Raw genomic sequence first — 18,716 nt, forward strand, 5'->3', positions numbered from 1 at the left:
TGAACATACAGATACTTTTATTGCTCACCTTTTATACAACAGCACACCTTCAGCCATTTTCTTTCACAGCTTGACAATGTTTATGTACACAAAAAACCCAGCAAGAAGCATTATGTGGCTTTCAGTAAAGAAAAAAAACCCCAAACATCAGAACACCAAACTCAGCCAGGTTTTGTTTTCTGCAGCAATAATAAAAGGGCTTCCTCCAGGCAGGAACTAATCTTCCCAGGCCGTAGTGCATTTCTTTGAAAAGACAACCCCCAAAACAAATTGCCCTAGATTTGCTGAGCCAGTGGTATTAACTTGCAAATAAAATAAACTTCAGTTTGTAACTTCTAGCTGATTTCAAGTAAAAATTAGGTTTGGAGGAGAAGCAACTTGTTTTGGATGGATGCAGGTCAGTTTGAATTGCTACACCTAACTACAGGCCTACACACACTATTGGTTCACAATTTAGCTTAGTTTGAAATGATCTTTGCAGATTTTGGCGGCAGTCAGTCTTCAAAATTGAGCGGGTGGGTAAACTTTGTTTAGCAGGAAATAAGGCTACTGAACGTGGCACCCACAGTAGAGCTCATATAATAGACCAAAAACCTGTTCATCAGAGGGAGTTCACGGTGCGTGCACACACGTCCATGTAACGTCACCGTGACTAGAACAAGAGGTCAGCAAGTCAAAAGGCAGTACTCCAAACCGATATTAGAACATGTAACTGAAAAATTATTTGGGGCAAAAAAATGCAGAAATTCTATTGGGTATTATAATAGACAAATTTGGCAGGTCTTGGTATTTCTCTAAATCAAAATGGAAGGCAAACACAGCAGGCAGATTCAGAACAAAAGTGTTTTGAGCAGAGGGAACCAGTCCAACTTCCAAAAAGCATGGCTATTAGTCGATGTTTAGGGTGCAGTGAGAAGTGAGAATGCCTTTAATTCAGACAGATTGGAGGTGGGTGTGGAGAAGTCTACACAAAGTTGTACTTTGCTCAATGGAAAACATCCCAAAGAGATTCTACCTGCTGTGTACAAACCTGTACAAACTAATTCAAGCAGCAATTAAGTAAGGCCTCTGAAACCAGGTTTCTGTTATGTGAGCTCTCCTGAAGTGTTTTTAGCAGCCTCAGCTGGTGAAGTGTCTTCCTTGTCCAAAGCCAGACTGGTTATACTGATAACCTCCATGCTGGAAGTGCTGCTCAAACTGCCCTCCTTGATTAAAGTTCTGTCCACCTCTGCCCCCCCAGCCGCCTCCTTGACCTCCACGGCCACGACCGCCACGGCCGCCCCTTCCTCCTCCACGCCCACCCCCTCGGTCACTGTGGGACCCACCATCTTGGTATCTGTTGTCTTGCTGGTAGCCGCCACCACCGCCCCCTTGGTAGCCACTTCCAGAATAAGACGACGACTGGTAGCCACCATAGCCTCCTCCTTGGTAGCCACCACCACCACCATGGTAGCCACCTGTTTGAAAACCTGCATCTCTGTAGTTGCTCTCCCTGTAGCCACCATCCTGGTAGCCACCACTTCCGCCATCTGTCCAGCCTCCTTGAAGCTTGTTTCCTCTTCCACCTCCTCTGCCGCCATGATCATAACCACCACGTCCTCCTCGTCCCCCTCGATCATGGCTTCCTTGTTCATGACCTCCTCGCCCTCCATATGAGTCATAGCCTCCTCTTCCTCCTCGGTCGTGACCCCCATGGTCATAACCTCCTCGCCCTCCATAGGAAGACTCGTAGCCACCTCTTCCTCCTCTGCCACCACCTTGCTGGGGACCACCTTCTGGTCTTTTCTGCCATGGTGGCATCTCAGGAGGTGGTGGTTCAATTTCATTGGGCCTTCCTCCTCTGTCAGGCACTCTGCCCATTAGCACCTGCAAAGGGAAGGGAGAACTGCGATAGGAGTTTTAATACCTCACAGAAGAGTCCATTTACTGATACACACCACAAACAGCAGCCACTCCACGATTTTTATATCCAGAGGCAAACTTTTCTCTGTTTGAACGTGACAGAACTCTGTCTCCAGTAAATAAAAATTAAACAGGGATTATCTAGTACTTGAAGCACTGCTAACAAGACAGGTCAGGAGACCGGTGTTTTTTGTTCATAGAGCAGGCACACCAGCATGGGCAGCACCAATACAGCCGCTCACCTAACTGTTTACTAGTGCAGACTGCTAATCTCAAACAAGCATAGGGCAACACAGGCTCTCAGCTAGCGTTCTGGCTTGCTGTAGAAGCCATTGGCTTGATAAACAGGGGGTAAAGAATTCAATTTTTCAGTAAGAACATGCAAAAACTTACACAACAACAGGTGTCACACAGCACTAATCAGAGTTGAGCAAGGCTCTACAGGTCTCCAGCTGTCCAAGTATGGTGTGATTTAAGAATTTAGCAAGACTTGGACCAGGACATTTGCACTGCTTCAAATTTTAAAACAACATAACAAAAGAACTTCAATGGAAGTATGCTACTTTGTTATTTCATGTTACTGTCTTGGAAAACATCTAATATTGATAATGGAGATAAACTAACAGAATATGGATCACCATAGGGCAGTTCCTAGTAAAACATACATACAATCTTATGATACAGTCACACCTGTCTTACCACTTAATTTCTTACACTCCACACTCCAACAACACTAAAAAGATGCGAAAATTTTTTGGGGTGGATGGGCTGTCGTCATATCAGCACACCAGTATTCTCTCCTAAATTACAGCTTTACCTGAAACACAGCTGGTACTCAGAAGGTAGAAAAGCATGCATCTATACCCACAGTTTTTAAAGCACCAAGTACACTGCTGTACATAGCTACTGAGCTTCATGTTCTGCATGTATGCTTTTGTGAGCCTATTACTATAAAATCGTAACTTTTGAAACAAAGCAAGTTGTTTAGTCTAAATCATGTTCCTACTATGTCATTATTAGAACTACATCCTTGATTATCATCTATTTGTGTACCCATGACAATCTAACTTGTGGGATCCTTGCTTTGTGATCTTAATATACTCTATTTATATAGACCAGAAACACAGTTATTATGTAAGTCTTATTTGAGACACACTGACAGAATTAGGTAGTAACAGGTGTAATGACTTCAGTAATTCTGATCAGACAGAGCAGGCCTGCTCCCACTGAAAGTAATAAAAGATATTTCAGCGATTTTTTACTGCCCCAAAGAAGGGGCACTGTAAACCTAAACAGCTAAAATTCCAGTATTCATAATGCACTGATGCATAGTCTGGAATATCTTATCCTTTATTTCTAAATTCCACTTAGTATTCTAAAAAAAAAGCAGAATGTATTACTACATTAAAGTTACTTAAATATTCCTAACAGAACAAGCCATTTGTCACCAAAGGTACCTTATTAATGGCACATGCAGTCTTCTCTCGGATGGACCCACTGCTTGTTCTCATAATCTTTGACAGATCTTGCCGAGCTGCCAAGAGATTTGCTATGGATATAGTGCACTTAGTAGATAAGAGGGCACGTTTTGGCTGGTAGACTTTAGCCAGTTTTTCTGTTTGACTCTGTTGAAGAGAAGAAAACCAAAGCCCGGTCAGCTAAAGCAATGGGACACCTCACCAAAAGAATCAAATCAGTACTGAAAAACTAGCCACTACTGCAAATAGAACAAAGAATTAATAAAAAGGCAGTGAAAACCACTTTGTAACTAAGAATTACTGCAACAAAGCTAGCATTTGTCAAATTAATTTCTTAAGTAAATAGGAAACACTATTCTGACTGAACTGCCAATGAGCTGACAATTTTAACAATATATACAAGCAGACTGCATTACTTTCAGGCAGTCAAATACAGACTAGAAGTGTGTCATATAATTATATGAACTACTGCTAATGTCTAGAAGATATTGAAACACACCTGTGTTTAGCCTCCAGACCTCCTACTGTGCCTGCACCCTGACCCACACCCATTCCAGTTAGACCATAGCATCACCCCATCTCCAATTCTGTACCAGCAGAAAAAGGTTAACTCTTTCCACTCTTCATTCCAGTCAGCTTCTTCTCAAAGACAAGGCATCAACACATACTGGCAGAACTAAAGCTTTCAAGTGCTTGTTCTAATTCAGTCCTTTGTCTTGAAAACTTAGTGCCCAAACAAGAAATGAGATCCTACACTCAACTTTCCCTTGTATGCAGTCTCTCTTTCTCTACTGCTTTTCAATGTTAACCATTTTGGCCTTTTTGAACACCTCAAAAGTTTTCCAGCTGACAGACACAATAGAAATATGTGCTATCAGCCATGAGCTAATACACCAGTTACCTCTCTCTTCAGTTATCAACAGAGTGTAATGTGGGATGCAGTTAGGATGAACCACGTTATAATCTGAACATTTTTTGGTCTGGATCCCAGATGACAGAAGTGAGGATGGACAAACCAGGTTTTCCAGCATATCTCAACAGGGCAAAAAACTCAGGAGCACATTTTAAAATCCTAAAATCCTATTTTCCATCTAAAGACAGAAAACTGGAACATGACACTGGTTAAAGATAGGAAAAGCAAAAGTATTCACCAGAGTACTAGTATGTTTTTCCCTAGCAAGTTTGACTGAGCTCTGAGCACAGTGTTTTGGTGCTATGATATTGTTTTAGGTGAAACTTGAAATTTTCTCTTAAAAAAACCCTAATAATAGACTACAAAGTGGGTTTTTTCTCTGCTGTTTCTACTATCTGGAGAAGTGGCTATTTAGTCATACTACTGTATTCTGATACTTTTCAAATAAAAAAAGAATATGGTACTTCATGCTAGAAGTTACTGATAAAATAAATTGTATTGCATGTCTGGAACACTAGAGCCACATTCTTCAATTTTGTATTGTTATTTTGTTCTTTTTGTCTGAAAAAAAAAAAAGATTTGCATTTCAATAGATACAAATGTGTATACGCAATCTGTGGGGTTTGTGAAAAGACTTCTTGTAGCTAGTCAAGTTCAAAAGCATCTAAAAATTCTCCTAGGAAAAAACCCAAACATGCATGGATATGAATGCCAAAGCTATAACACAATTAGAAGTCCCTGTTTTTTAAACATAATCCATGCTTCTACTCATTTTTATTTACTATTAAAATACTCAAACAATCAGCTAGTTCTTCAATCATCTACTAAAAAATCTGACAAATACAAGGTTTAAGAGATATTACACCAGTAGAAGTCCTGCTCAGGTGACAAAACAAAAAAGGGGACAGGCCATAGTTTATTACTAAAGTACAGTTGCTTTTTGATTAAAAAATTTATCAAGAAAAAACAACTGATGACTCTATGTGTAACAGTTTGCACTAATAACTCAATCTCAAACACTGGCAGCAGCATAATTAACAGCATGCTAGCATATCTGTTTTAGTCCTAGAAAATAAATTATATGTACTATTTTTTAAATCTTGTCATTCTTTTTCACTATGAAACACGGGAATAAGGAAACCATGTAATTACTTTTATAGGCAGAATATGTATTACATACTCAAGAGAGAACAGATCTCATGTCACAGCCACTTGCACAGTTCAAAGACAAAAGAAGCACATAAAATATTACCCTGTCTATGAGGTAAGAACAAGTAGTGCCTTAGCAGTTTTTTTCATGTGCATCTGTGGAGTTGTGCTTGCAGACACACTTTGAGATAAGGAAATCTGATCACTGTGAACAGCACAAAGTAAGATAAGGGATGGTCAACAGGAAGATGCTTTTCTACCATCACACAGAGACAGCATTTAATGGTTCACATTACGGTACTCTGAAAGCACATGGCTGGATCACTAATCTTCTCTATTCTTTTTCAGTGGCTTTGGTGTATAGTTACACACCATCTTCTCATTATACAGACTGTTTTAAAACACAACAAATCAGTTTTAAGTAAAATTTTTTTAGTCATCTTACATTGTCATAAACTTCTTCAGAAATTCTAAACAAAAAATGGACAACACCTGCAATTACTCTTTTACTCATAAAGGATGAAACGATGCAGTTTTCCAGAGATACTTATTATAAAGTGTTACGATCAACCAGGACTTCCCAGCAAGTTGTTTGTACCTTAGCTCTATCTGACCAGCCAAACGACTGCACAGTAACATCCAAACGTTTGACCAACAGTTTTCTTCGGACTTCGTATTCGTTGACTATGGCTTGATTAATTGCTTCAATTTTTTCCTGAAACAAAAATTTGCAAACATAACCTGTAGATTACAGATAAAATGTTTCTACTTACTAAATTACTAATTACTAAATTATGTGGATGAAAGAGAATAAGACAGGGATAGTATGCAGGGCTTAAGACTGCAGTTATCTGCCTTGTCAAATGGACTCACAGCCAAGCTATGCCCGCTGATGCAATCTTCCTGAAGGCTTCAAAGGCTCTGTTATGTTCAGCCTTCTACCATTTCTAACACTACAGATGTCTTTTTCAGAAGGGCCATAAAAACTGCATACTCTGCTGAGGCATTTCTCAACACCAATCAGGACAGAGAAGCAAAAGTGAGAAAATGCTACGGGCATGAAGTTGAAGCAAGGCCGTATATAAGTCCTAGATACCAGAGAGTTCTTGCCTCCTTAAAAAGTAGTAAGGACAAAGACAGAGGAAAAACAGTAAGTGAAGTACTGCAAGAGGATCTTGATTAAAGCACAGTCTGCATACAGGCAAGACAACAAAGTGCCCTACAGGGAAAAGCCATTACAAGAAACACACCTGGTAGCACACAGTGTCTAGTCAGAGCAACAAGTGAGATATGCACCATTAGGGAAATAATTTATGTACTGACTGAAGCCTGGCTGGACCAGGGTGCTGGGTCCACTTTCAGTCTCAAAACAACTGTTGGAGGAAAGACAGTGTTGGGAGTAGATGAGCTACAGCCTTAAGCAAGAGACACAAGAGAGACTTGCAGTCTTGCAGCAGTAGCCACAGCTTTGTGCCAGTGCAGCAGCAGTGCTTAACCCAGGCACCATCCTCCAAGAACAGCAGGTGACAAATTCCAGCTGGAAGTGACCTCACCTCTGCAGCCTGGGTGTACAGCCCCTCCTAGCTCCCACCTGTATACTCACTGCCTCTTGGAGAGGCTATTAAGGAAGCAGACTACTCCAAGTGAGAGAAAGAGAAGGAAATTATGGACAGACCCACAAGTTGGCTACAAAGAAGCCAAAAGAGGGGATGTGACACCATCTCAGCAAGGTTAGGTCACACAGACAGTGCTGGCAAAGGGCACCATCTGTAAATTGCCTTTATTTTGGAGAAGTTTACCCTGCGTCTGGACATACAGATTCATGAGTAAGATTTTATCAACTGCTGAACATTCATTGTACCAATATGTATGTTATACTGCAAGAAACCGTCTTCTTATCTTCAGAAAGAGAAAAATCATATTGCAACACACAGAATCAAGATCAATACTTCGTATACCTAAAAAAGGGCAACAGGCTCCAATACCAGCAACTACTCACCCAGTGAGCTGGTCCCAGTTGTTTCTTCAATAAAGGTTTTCCAACGTGATTAGGTGGAACCTTTGCTAGAGTTTCCTTCAGCTGTTAGGAGACATATAAGAATATAAGCACTGGCTAAAAAAATTAGCTTTTCAAGATTCAAATTAAAGGAGAGGACTGTTGGACAGTCAAAGGCATGACAAGTTGTTTTCTCTGGAACAGAGAACCAAGCACACTTCTTTTAGAAAGCAACTATTTTTATATTTCTGGTAGTCTCAGCTATAATTACTTAAAAATTAAGAGAAGGGACTATAGAGTAGATCTACAGACAAAACAGAAAGCTACCATGAGGTACAGGTCTTTTTGAAGACAGAGTGATTATTTTACACGTCATCTCTTTAATTCAGAAAATCCTCCACACTTCTATCAAAAAGACTGTATTAACATTATGTGAAATGTAAGATGACTAAAGAAGGACCTCACTTTACAGTGAGGTCTTTAATCTTTAATACAAAAACTTAACTTGCATTTTAAAAGTTTGGGCACAACTTAGATAATCTATCACGTCTCAAAATTTCTGAGGACTTCAGGGGTAAGAAATGAAATAGCAGTGACAAAAACTTGGACCAAAGTATTGGAAGAAAAACCAAACAAAACAACTTCACTTCTGTTCTGCTGCAAACCACATTTTTCAACTTCCTTGCTGTTCATTCCAGCAGTTGATTTAAGACTTTCAGTGACCTACTTTTCCAATGCTGCTGAGCCAAATTTATTTAATTTGAAGATTTTAAACCTAAGTTCTTCAAATAGCAGAGGTAGCAGTTCATTCAAGTATCAGCAATTTCTTTTTTTAATGTGGTGGATCATTAACAAAGAGAGTCAATTATACAAAGATCCTACTCCAAACTGTACAAAACTTTAGGAGAATCTCTTTTTATAAACATCATCTTACAGTCAAGAGCAAAATATTCACCCTATGTTAAGTTTTCACATTTTGCTTAGGGATGTATTTTCAGTTACAAAGTGAAATTTAAGTTTTTCAGCTATTAGTCAGATTTACTTTCTCCTCAAATCCTACCAACATTTGAAGTATGTGGACTGTAAACACTGCACCTTATATACAATTTCTAAAAACCCTCTAGGTTAGAGATTCCTGGTGTATTTTATGAAGCTATTAAGGACTGTTAGGGTTTTTTTGATACATCATTGAGATAACATTCATTTAACCTTACAAGACAATGTAAAAGAAAAGTGTATTAGTAAAACGTAACAGAATTCCCAGATTAAGAAGATTTTGATCTATTTGGTATCTTGTATTTCTATAGTTTCTTTAAACAGCAAAGCTTGCTAGCATTGTTCATTGTTATGAATATTTTCTACCTTTTACAGAAAATGGAAGTACAGATTTCTTATGTGTCTATTTAGTACCCATGACAGTGCCAAAACCAGAAAACAAGCTGCTTCCATTCTACAGCCTGGACTTCTGATGGAAAACCATCCTCCTCCTCCTGTCAAACCAAACTGGTTTCTTGCAAAGAAATGGAACACTATTTCAGCTCCTTGGATTTGTTTAAGGACAATGAAACAGGTCAATCAAACTCTGAAAGTATTTTGGGGAGCTTTACAATCAGGTTCTCTTCTGCTGTTCTGCTCTACCCTACTCTGCAAGTCCCTAAATGTGACTTAAAAGCTTTCTGTCCCCCATCCTTGGTCTGTGCACTGGACAGTCAGTACCATTTCATTTCTCTGCTTTACAAAAGTTACTCAATCAAAAGTAAATTTCTTTTTAAAAAAAATTACAGCAGCCTGGGGAACACACACATGGTAAAGAACAAAAATAAATGGAATCACAGGAACTGATGAAGCCTTAGGGAAAAGGTGAAAATTTTAGTTACACTACCGTTTAACATAAACATTTTTAAAACATTAGTTTCCCGTAAAAATTAGTCTAGGTGTATTTCTTGGAAGATACTTCTCTTTAACATTCTTCCTGAAGCCTAAGCTCAGCATTTTTCACGTCTTCTGCAAAGAGCGATGACATTAAAACCTAGACCAGTCACCTTGGAAGGCAGCGATAGCAACAGTCCCTGACCTTGTGCCTTGGCATGAAAAAAGCCTTTAAATTAATCTTCAAAATCCTGACTCTTGGCATACTCAGTATAACACAATAACTCTCCTTCACAATTCCAACACTGGAGTTTCACAAGAGACAAATCTCGCCCAGGCAGCAGAACTATTTTATGTCAAAACAGTAACATCATAAATACTCCAATTTTCCTTTATTTGGATCTTACTTTTTTTTCAATTCCGCTGAAGAACTGGAACATCGTTATGTTGGCGGGAGGCTTGGACATGCCTAAAGCAATACATATGCCTTTTAGCTCCTGAAAGACTTCACTGCCACCTCCTTCCTGGGCTTTTTTAGGAGGGGCATTCACACACAGCATTCTGGCAGCTTCCAGTTCTGAGATGAGGTATGCTGGGGTAAGAAAAATTAGATCTGAGCATCAGATACAGCAGAGTTAAATTATTTTAGAACCAGTGAAAACAAGTGCTTACAACCAAAAAAATGTGTAAATGGACTGTTTTAGATAGAGTGTGGGCTAGAACTTCTGTATCCACAGAACACTCATATTTCTAATAATCACTGAGTCCAGTGCTAGAAACACAACAAACAGGGGACAGGTTTAGTACAAACCATCAAAGCCTGGAAAAATCCCTATGATTCCAGCAGGTATTAATCCCAGAGTTCAAGAGAACACAGCTCTTTTCCTTCAGGCTTAGCCCAGCAAAGATAGGAAACAGAGAACATGGAATCAAGTCAGAGGAGTGACTGGGACATGCACTTTAGGAGAGGCAAGCAAGCACTCCTTGAGGCTCTAGGAAAGAAAGCAAGCAAACGAGTAGAGAGAAGTGAAATGCTGAAGGAATCTCCTCGACTTCCCCAGGCAAAATGCAGAGTGGAAAAATAATCCCACTTAAAGGTACTATTGAGAGTTCAGGTTTACAATAACTTCAGAAAGGAAGGCTCTAACTGATGAAAATAGAAACTAGAATGCCTGCAGTTCTCTTCAATATTAGAACTGCAAGAGCCTATCACCACATTAGAACTCCTTTATCAAACAAGAAAAAAGAAAAATCAAAATCACAGTTTCTGATATAAATGATATGAGTTTATGATATAAACCCAAAATTTCAGCATCAGGTATCAGTTACAGTGATATAAACAGCTTTTTTTGCAGTTGTCACAATTTTAAAAAATGCACAGGTTTAACCAATACTTTTACCATGAATCAGAGTGACTGACCTTAGCAATAACATAAATAAATGTTTCTAAAAATAAGAATTGAAAAACAGATACTGCAGAGAGACTTGCGAGCAGGGAAGTAAACCCATGGTTATGCAAGAGCAGTTTACTACTTATAAAACTGGGACAGATAAAAAGATTAAGAAAAGAATACAGTGTTTTAGTGATCTCTAGAATTTCTTCAAAATTTCTAGAATGTCTTCCACTAGACACAGAACACCTTATAAATTAGAAAATACTTAGAATATGTAAAGCAGTTAAAAATCCTTTTTAAGTTCTTTCAACAGTACTTCATACAGGTTTTGCTTATATTGAACTTTCAATTATTTACACTCTTTTCAGGCCTCCTGAAAAAAAAAACTAAGAGCAGAATTTTGTTTGAAGAATTCAGAGATCACATCTAAGCTACTTTCAACCTCCTCTAACAGTGACTGAAATTTTTAAGTCCATTGCTGTAAGACAAATGTTCTTCAGACAGTGAGTCTTTTTAGCAGATCTTTTCTGAACCAACTCGAAACTTGTACTTTTTATTTTTGCAGATACCAGTACTTAATATTGTATTCTAGCCATGCTTACACATCAAGGCAATCAATCCTAACTGCTTACATTTACTTGGTGCTTTTCCCTCCCAGCAATTCTGCTACATCTTCCAATTGGCATAAACTCTGCTGCATTTTGTTAAAATGCAAAATACCCTGGCATTTCATTACAGAGAGTTATTCTGTTTCTCCAGAAAAATACTGTTTTATGGCTCACATACAACAGGATAACTAATAAGTTTGCTTAATGCAGTTGAAGAAAGCTATGCAACTATCATGGTACACAAAAAAGGAGTCTGGCACTATTGGAATTTCACATTTGACAGTAAACACAGCATTCCTGCCAGATGGGATACCAGAGTTCAGCTCCTGAACATGGCCTTATATTACCAAAACGTACATCACAGAGGACCTCTGGGATAAACTGTGTGTCACAGACAAGCCAAACCTACTGAATGGCATGGCTTACAGAAAATAAGCTGAAGGGCCGACTGTTTGAGCTACAAAACATCTTAAATGCAACAACTATCTCACTTCATCTGACGTTTTTGAACATACTATAAAAAAAAAAAATCAGATTAAGTCTACTCATCTTTCTCCTACTGTTGAAATACAGGAATCTAAACTCTGTAATTTTTTACATCTCAGCTGAAGGCAGAACTACATTTGTTTTGAAAGGTTATAGAATCAGCAGCAACTGAGGAAGCAAATAAAACATTATGTTAAAGATTAGATTAAAATCAGTACTACGGTTTCTAACTCTGACACTTTTAATTTTTTTTATTTTAATGTGAATCAGTGTTATTCAAGTAATTGAATCATTTCTTTTCCTCTAACATTTCCTAGGCAGAAATAAAACCAATTTAGCCATTGAGGTCCACTGGGTGGAAAACAGAAGAAATCACCACCGCTAATGTTAATTTCCTTTCAATCAGAAGAAAGCAACACTCCAGAGATTTACAAAAGAAGAGGATAAAAAGAACTGGAAATTGGGATACAACATTTTCTCTTTTTCACAACAATTACAATCGTTGCCAGTGTAGGAAACTGCAAGTCTTGTTGCACCTTGCAAGTCATCACACTGGGGGCTCCAAAATGATGATGCATCTGATGATAGTGGTCATTTTTACAACCATTCTAAATAAAATTCAGTGGCTAAATTCTGGCAGAAGTCTTCAAATTATTCCATCTTTGGTGTACCTTTTGAGAAATAATAGGTCAGGCTTTTTCCTAGCAAATGTGAAAAGGTTAATACTCAGAATATTTTCCATCATATACTGGCTCTATACTGACTGATAAAACCAGAAGTGTGATATTCTGATGCTGCAAATTACAGAAAAAAATGATGCATGTTTTTAGGTAACTACATTGTGGCACATTGTGGTAAACAAAACAGTATCTCATTAAGTGTTAGAAACAATACTGTGAATCTTGCACAAAACCAGATCTGCTTGCAAGCACCCTTCTAACTTACTAAGCAGCAAGAGACAGTTCTTTTGATTATGAAGGCGTTTTGTCACATCTCCTGATGTTAATGATGCATATGGACAGTTCATTTCAGCCAGCAACCCACTCATTTCAAGCTGAAATTCTTCTGCTTCATTTGGACCTTAGAAAGAAAAGGACAATAATTTGTTTACAGCTAACATATATGGGGCTATGATTAGAATTAATTAGCTACTTAAAAAATATATGCTTTGCTCCAGTCACTATTTAATATTAAAACCTGGTTTTAATGGAAGCCAAATGCATTCTTTAGGTTCCTCAAAGACACAGCACAACCTATTTGGAACTATAACATTCTTCATTATTGTAAAATTACATTTCACTGATGTAGCTTTCCCCCTACAATAGACAGGTACTAACAACTTCTACAATGAAATGTGACACTAAAAAATTCAAATCTTACAGGCATACTTTAAATATCAACTAACTCTTCCCACTACAAATGTATTAGAGAGTTCTGAAAAAGTCATAAATAATAACTATGGTTTATAAGTTCTCCTTGTGAGTTTTTACTGCTTCTCCCTGTAAGATCATGTTTGTCAACGTCTTTTATTTCATACCAATACCTTTAAAAATAATTAAGTCACATAAACCAAACCTTTGGCTGATATTTCTGTCAAAAATTACTGAAACTAATTTGAATTTGTTAAGTAAAAAAACAGTGATTAATGAGAGGTAACATTTTTTATCTTTTGAAACGAGACTTCAGCCCCAAATGTCTGTTATTTACAAACTCAAGGCACACAAAATGAAGGCAGGACTTGATAGTGCTCAGCCAACATTTTTCTATCGCTGTGTTTAGAGAATTCGGAATAGGGGTTAGAATACTTCTGGACTGTATTTTTACACAAAACATACAGGAGAAATCCTATACTACTAGAATAGGTGAGATGCTATATTGTTACAGGGAAAGGGAGTGAAATACATTCAAAGAAGAAAGGACGAACATGTCAAAAACAGAAAGAAAGAGGAAAAGAACAGATGTTGAGGTGAAAGGCAGCAACCTTTGGCCACTGAATAAACAGAAAGTTAAGCTCATAAAGGCATTATGAGTTAATATTAGATATTCAGAAATACACGTTATCATAGGAATTTAACAATTTAATCTATAGAATGTCATGACTAGCTGACCAAAAATAACATTTTTTTGAAAACTAAGGTTTGTGTCCTCCACCAAAACAATAAACAAACATTTTCAGGCTCCTTCTCAGAGTTTTTCATGAAGAGGGAAAAATCATAGTATGCACAGCATTAAGGTAACCAAAAATGAAAATATGGTTACTGTAGTCATGAGAATGTTACCTTGAACAGTAGGTATTTCTTACATAAAAATTACGAACAGAAGCATTGAAATAAAAGCGTTCTCATAATCTAATAAAACGTCTACAAGTATTAATGTTTCCCTAAATACATCTAAGAGCTTTAAAAAAAACTCTATGGTCGAACAATTAAAAGAAAAAGCGAATTTCGGAAGAAAGACTGTTTGATCCCCACTGTTATTTCAATATCTACTGGCTGCTCATTAGGGAAGTTTGAGGTGAAAAATATCCAAAATCTGGCAGCATGCAGACAATACTCCTTGGTACAACAGATACTGTGAGCCCAGATCTTTACAGCACACAAGAACACACATTCAGTGCATGTTTGTGCTACTTACTGTTTGTTGCCTGCACATTTTCCTCTAGTTTGCAGAAGAGCCGTAACTCAGACACCAACCAAGCACAGAGTTTGGTGAACTCAGGGGAACTGGCTCCATGACAGACTGCCTGAGCCAGTGCTCCGTCCTCTAACAGTGGACCTTTGTAACTGAAAAGTAAAACAAAAGCAATGCTTATTAATGTTTGCTGTGACTGATGTCCTTTGATAGATTTATTTCATGCTGTACACATATTGAGAGCTACACCCTCAACACATCTGCAGTGCTGAACACCTGAAGGGGCGATGTTCCTGCACTGAACTGCAACAAAAAACACACTGAAAACACCTGAGTAAACTCAGTATTTCCGTGTGCATCGGCCTACTGCCAAAAAGACTGTGTCACAAAAAATCATCATCAAAGGTTTCATCCTCGAGAATGTTATACTTCTCTGCCTCCATCTCTTTAAAAAGATGTTACTTACAATACACCTATCCAAGGCAAAAGCAGTTTCATAGAGTCATTCTTGAACTCCACATACTGCTTTACAGTATGTGGAATAATTACTGCTGAACAAGTGCATCCTTTCTGTCATTTCCTATCAGGTACTAAAGGGTTGCCATGCAAAACAAAGCCTTTGATACAAATGCTACAAAAGTGATCTGTATAACAATATCCTCTTTTCAAAGATCACCTCCCTGAAGGAGCACAAGAAAAAGAAAAAGAATTAGTTCTTTGCATAAACAAAGTAAGCCAAAAATCAGACCTAACGTAAGAATGTTTACAGATCATAACTTAGAAGACATAGCTTTCAGGACATCTGTTTGCCGATAATCTCTCAGGGGAAGGAGGAAGAATAAGAAGAAGACTGCCTTATTAACCAGGTAGAAGCACAAAGTCAGAATTTACCAGAGTATTTTTTTAAAAAATGCACAATATTATTTTGATATACTGCACTCAAACCAGAAAGACATCCAAGAGTGCACATAACCAACCAAAATCCCTCTTTGAAACTCCTGGGTAAAGTCACACCACTACATCAAAACAGTCCAGTGAGTCCAGGTGACCCTTAGCAAACGCAGGAGTAAAACAAAAATCTCTGAGAGCGCAAACTGAAATGTTACTCTTCTCACTCTGCTCTTGTCCTTAACGTCACATATAAAGGATGTGGCCTTCCTTGTAATGGTCTGTTACTTCATCCAACTCAAATGATGAAGCCACACTCAAAAATAACTTTTACCTCACAGAGCAGCTTGACTTGAGAGTTAATCTACTAGCAGCTGGTGGGAAACTGTAATCTGATGTATTACAACCCTACTCCATGACCACAGTAGGCTGGACGCTCCCAAGAAGCTGATTAGAGCAAGTTTAAGACCCATCCCACAGACGTTTCAGACCTACACATGTACAGGAACATCTGGGGCTCAAAACAGAAGCATCCAGATCAAAGTAGAAGGGAAGCGATGACAATCCTTTTGCTTTGGCCGGATCAGGATTTAAGTCACTAGTCATGTCAGAGGCCCCTTTTCTAGAGTTTCTCTTTAACAGATAAGACATCTTGACTGTGTTATCTCTGATAATTACGACTTCATCTACACATCTATCTGGCCAATAATCCAACTTGCAGATTCCCGACTGCAAGCAGCTTTTCCCTTCCTTTCTCGCCAATTGCACATGTTCTGGAGCTACATTCCTCTTTCGGTAACATTGTGCTATCTGGTCTGTTTGCTTTTCCAACAGTTCAACAAACTGATTTACAAGGCAAGAGGCCACTATCTGAACAGCTTGAGCACAATTACAAAAAGGAACAGCTCTTTGACATGAAGTGCTATAAAAAAAAAAAATCCAGTAATATATTAGAAATGTCTTCAGGATCTGATTAGAAAAAATAAACTGAACCATGAAGAATTGTGGAGGTACTGCCAAAGCATAAAACCTCAAACAGAGGTCTTTCCAGACACCAGGAAACAGAAGCCCTTCAGACAGGTGCAGCAGTTTTCCCCGTTGTTACCATTACTGTTGAAGTCTCATGTCTTTTGTCCTCCAATTTTCCTTTCAATCTTTGCCGCCAATCTTGGTTGATCTGACTTATCTGTTCACCTGCTTTCACTGTTCACTTTATTTGTTTATGCTGAAAATTGACAGCATTTTCTGTCTATAACTGCAAAGAAGGGGAGCACAAATCACAAGTCCTTCAAGCCACTGATATCCTTCTTAACACACAAAACAAAAAAAGAGCCAATCACAGTGCGTTCATCATGTCACAGAGACCTTTTCACATTTCAGGCACAGAAATACCTGCCAAAAGAGAAGCCTATTTGTCAAGCTTTGGAACTAGCATCACCAGCTTAGCCTGGAAATATAATCTTTGTTGGAGCATAATGACTCTAGCCACAAAGTGATTCATGGGAACTTGGCCAATGTGAGTAAATACAGCTGTTTGCACAGAACCAGCAGCAGTGTAATCGTAGCTGCCTTCTGAACTCTCAACAGCTTACAGACATGGGAGCTCACAACAGGGCATGTTCTCCGAGCTCTTCCTTTCATATTTATATAACTTTTACTGACTGTGACAAAGTAAGAGGTTTAAACAGCAGAAATTTCCTGTGCTGTATTATACTAAAAAAAAAACGTAAACGGGACAGGTCCTCTGTCATTTCCAATTCTTTTCGGTTTTTTTCACCCAACATAAACGCTGAAAGCTTTCTTCTTGTCTGACATCTTAAAGGGCCTCTTTATCCCTTCCCACCATCAGCTAGGGCCGCTCTGTCCAACAGAGGGGTTACCAACGAGACGGCACCGCACGGATCGAGGAAACCCCCACTCAGGGAGCCGTGAAACGTCCGCCAAGGCCGCAGAGCTGAAAACCGGCCCGTTTGGCCTTGGGGCACCATCACCGGCCCGGTTCGGGGACAGCTCTGACGAAAAGGGGCCATTCCAGGGGCTGCCCTGCGCCGCGGCCCTGCGGGGCGGGCAGTGGTGCCGTGTCCCACGCCGGGGCCGCCCTCCCGCCCTCAGCCCGCGCCGGGAGCCCCGCACACCTACCCCAGGTCCTCCAGCGACTCCAGCACGTCGTTCTCCAGTAGCTCGACCTCCATCCTGCGGCGGGGCACGGCGGGCGGACCTGCGCGACAGCAGCACTCAGCGCCACCAGCACCCGCACCCGACCTCCCGCCGCCCGCCATCCCCCCCGCCAGCCCGTCCCGGCCCCGCGGGGGGAGCTCAACCCTCACACCCCGCCCTGCGGTGGGGGAGCCTCCAGTGCCCCAACCCCTCTTCTCTTTCTCCTTCTCTTGCTGCTCCTGCTCCCCCGCTCCCCCGCCCCGCTGCCGCCCCCGCCCCGCTCCCTCCCCACGCACGGCGCTCGCAGCTGCTGCGCCCGCGGCTGCCGGGTTGGCATGTCAGGGCGGGACCGAGCCGGGCAGGCCCCCGCCTCGCGCTTCAGCCGGCTTCCCTCGGGCCGCCGCCTCCGTGCCTGACCGCCGCCGCCTGCTCGCGCGTCGGGCTCCGCCTATCCGGCCAAGCCGCGCAGTGTTGTGAAGCTGAGACGGGGGCGCAAGGGCGGGCACCGGGGTGTCTGTGTGGGACAGGAGCGCGGCACGAGCCAAGGACCGCACTTCTCTGTTCAGGCAGTACCGCGGGCAGACCCGGAAGGAGAACACGCCTCTCCCCGCCGCGGGGCCCACGCTGGAATGTGCTGCGGCGAGCGGCGTCGCGCAACGGGCAGGAGGACGGGGCGGCGGAAGGGTCAAGCCGCGCCACGCAGCGAGAGCGCGTACTCGAGGGGTCTCGCCGGGACCACAAATCCCGGCATGCCTCGCGCGTGGCGAGGCTTGTCGCGGGGGTTGCCCCTGGGAGAATGACATTGATAAACCGAAATCGTTTCAGTTCAACTAATAATTTGGATCCGCGGGACTCGTTTCTCTTTGGGCGGCGCCTGTGCCCCGCGCCCCGGCGGCGCTGTCTGCAGTGGTGCCCCGCTGTCCCGGTGGGGACGTGGCGTTCGGGGATGCCGAGGGCTCCGTGCTGGCAGTGAAACCCCTCGAGGCAACGCTCTGCCAGCGGTTTTTTTAAATTATTTTAAATTCTGGGGGCAGAGGAGGGGTGTAACAGCGTTCACTTCTTCCAGTCGCTCAGCTGCCAGCATCTTCAGCGGGAAGGCCGTGCACGTGGATACAGATCCATCATTAATGACAAAAGTTACAGGGGTCAATTTTGCCTGCTCTGCCCAGCTCTGTCAGGCAGCACTGCCCCCCTGCCTGAGATGCGGCAGTCCCGCAGAAAGCACGTCGGTACTGGAAAGGAGGC

At 40.9% G+C, this 18,716-nt stretch overlaps 1 protein-coding gene across 1 annotated transcript; it reads right to left on the reverse strand.

Annotated features, from left to right (window-relative positions):
- On the reverse strand, nt 1-17,825 carry FAM98A (family with sequence similarity 98 member A). The gene is made up of 9 exons (XM_017806811.1): nt 17,768-17,825; nt 17,454-17,532; nt 14,430-14,578; nt 12,741-12,875; nt 9,715-9,899; nt 7,442-7,522; nt 6,041-6,157; nt 3,360-3,527; nt 1-1,866 (listed from the first exon to the last, which is right to left on the reverse strand). Exons 2-9 carry the CDS (start codon nt 17,504-17,506, stop codon nt 1,120-1,122), a joined length of 1,635 nt encoding a protein of 544 aa, XP_017662300.1. The 5' UTR covers nt 17,507-17,532; nt 17,768-17,825; the 3' UTR covers nt 1-1,119.
- Between the last annotated feature and the right edge of the window lie 891 nt (nt 17,826-18,716).

This window comes from Lepidothrix coronata, unplaced genomic scaffold (genome assembly GCF_001604755.1).
Source record: "Lepidothrix coronata isolate B3197 unplaced genomic scaffold, Lepidothrix_coronata-1.0 Scaffold16, whole genome shotgun sequence".
Taxonomy (NCBI): Eukaryota; Metazoa; Chordata; class Aves; order Passeriformes; family Pipridae; genus Lepidothrix; species Lepidothrix coronata.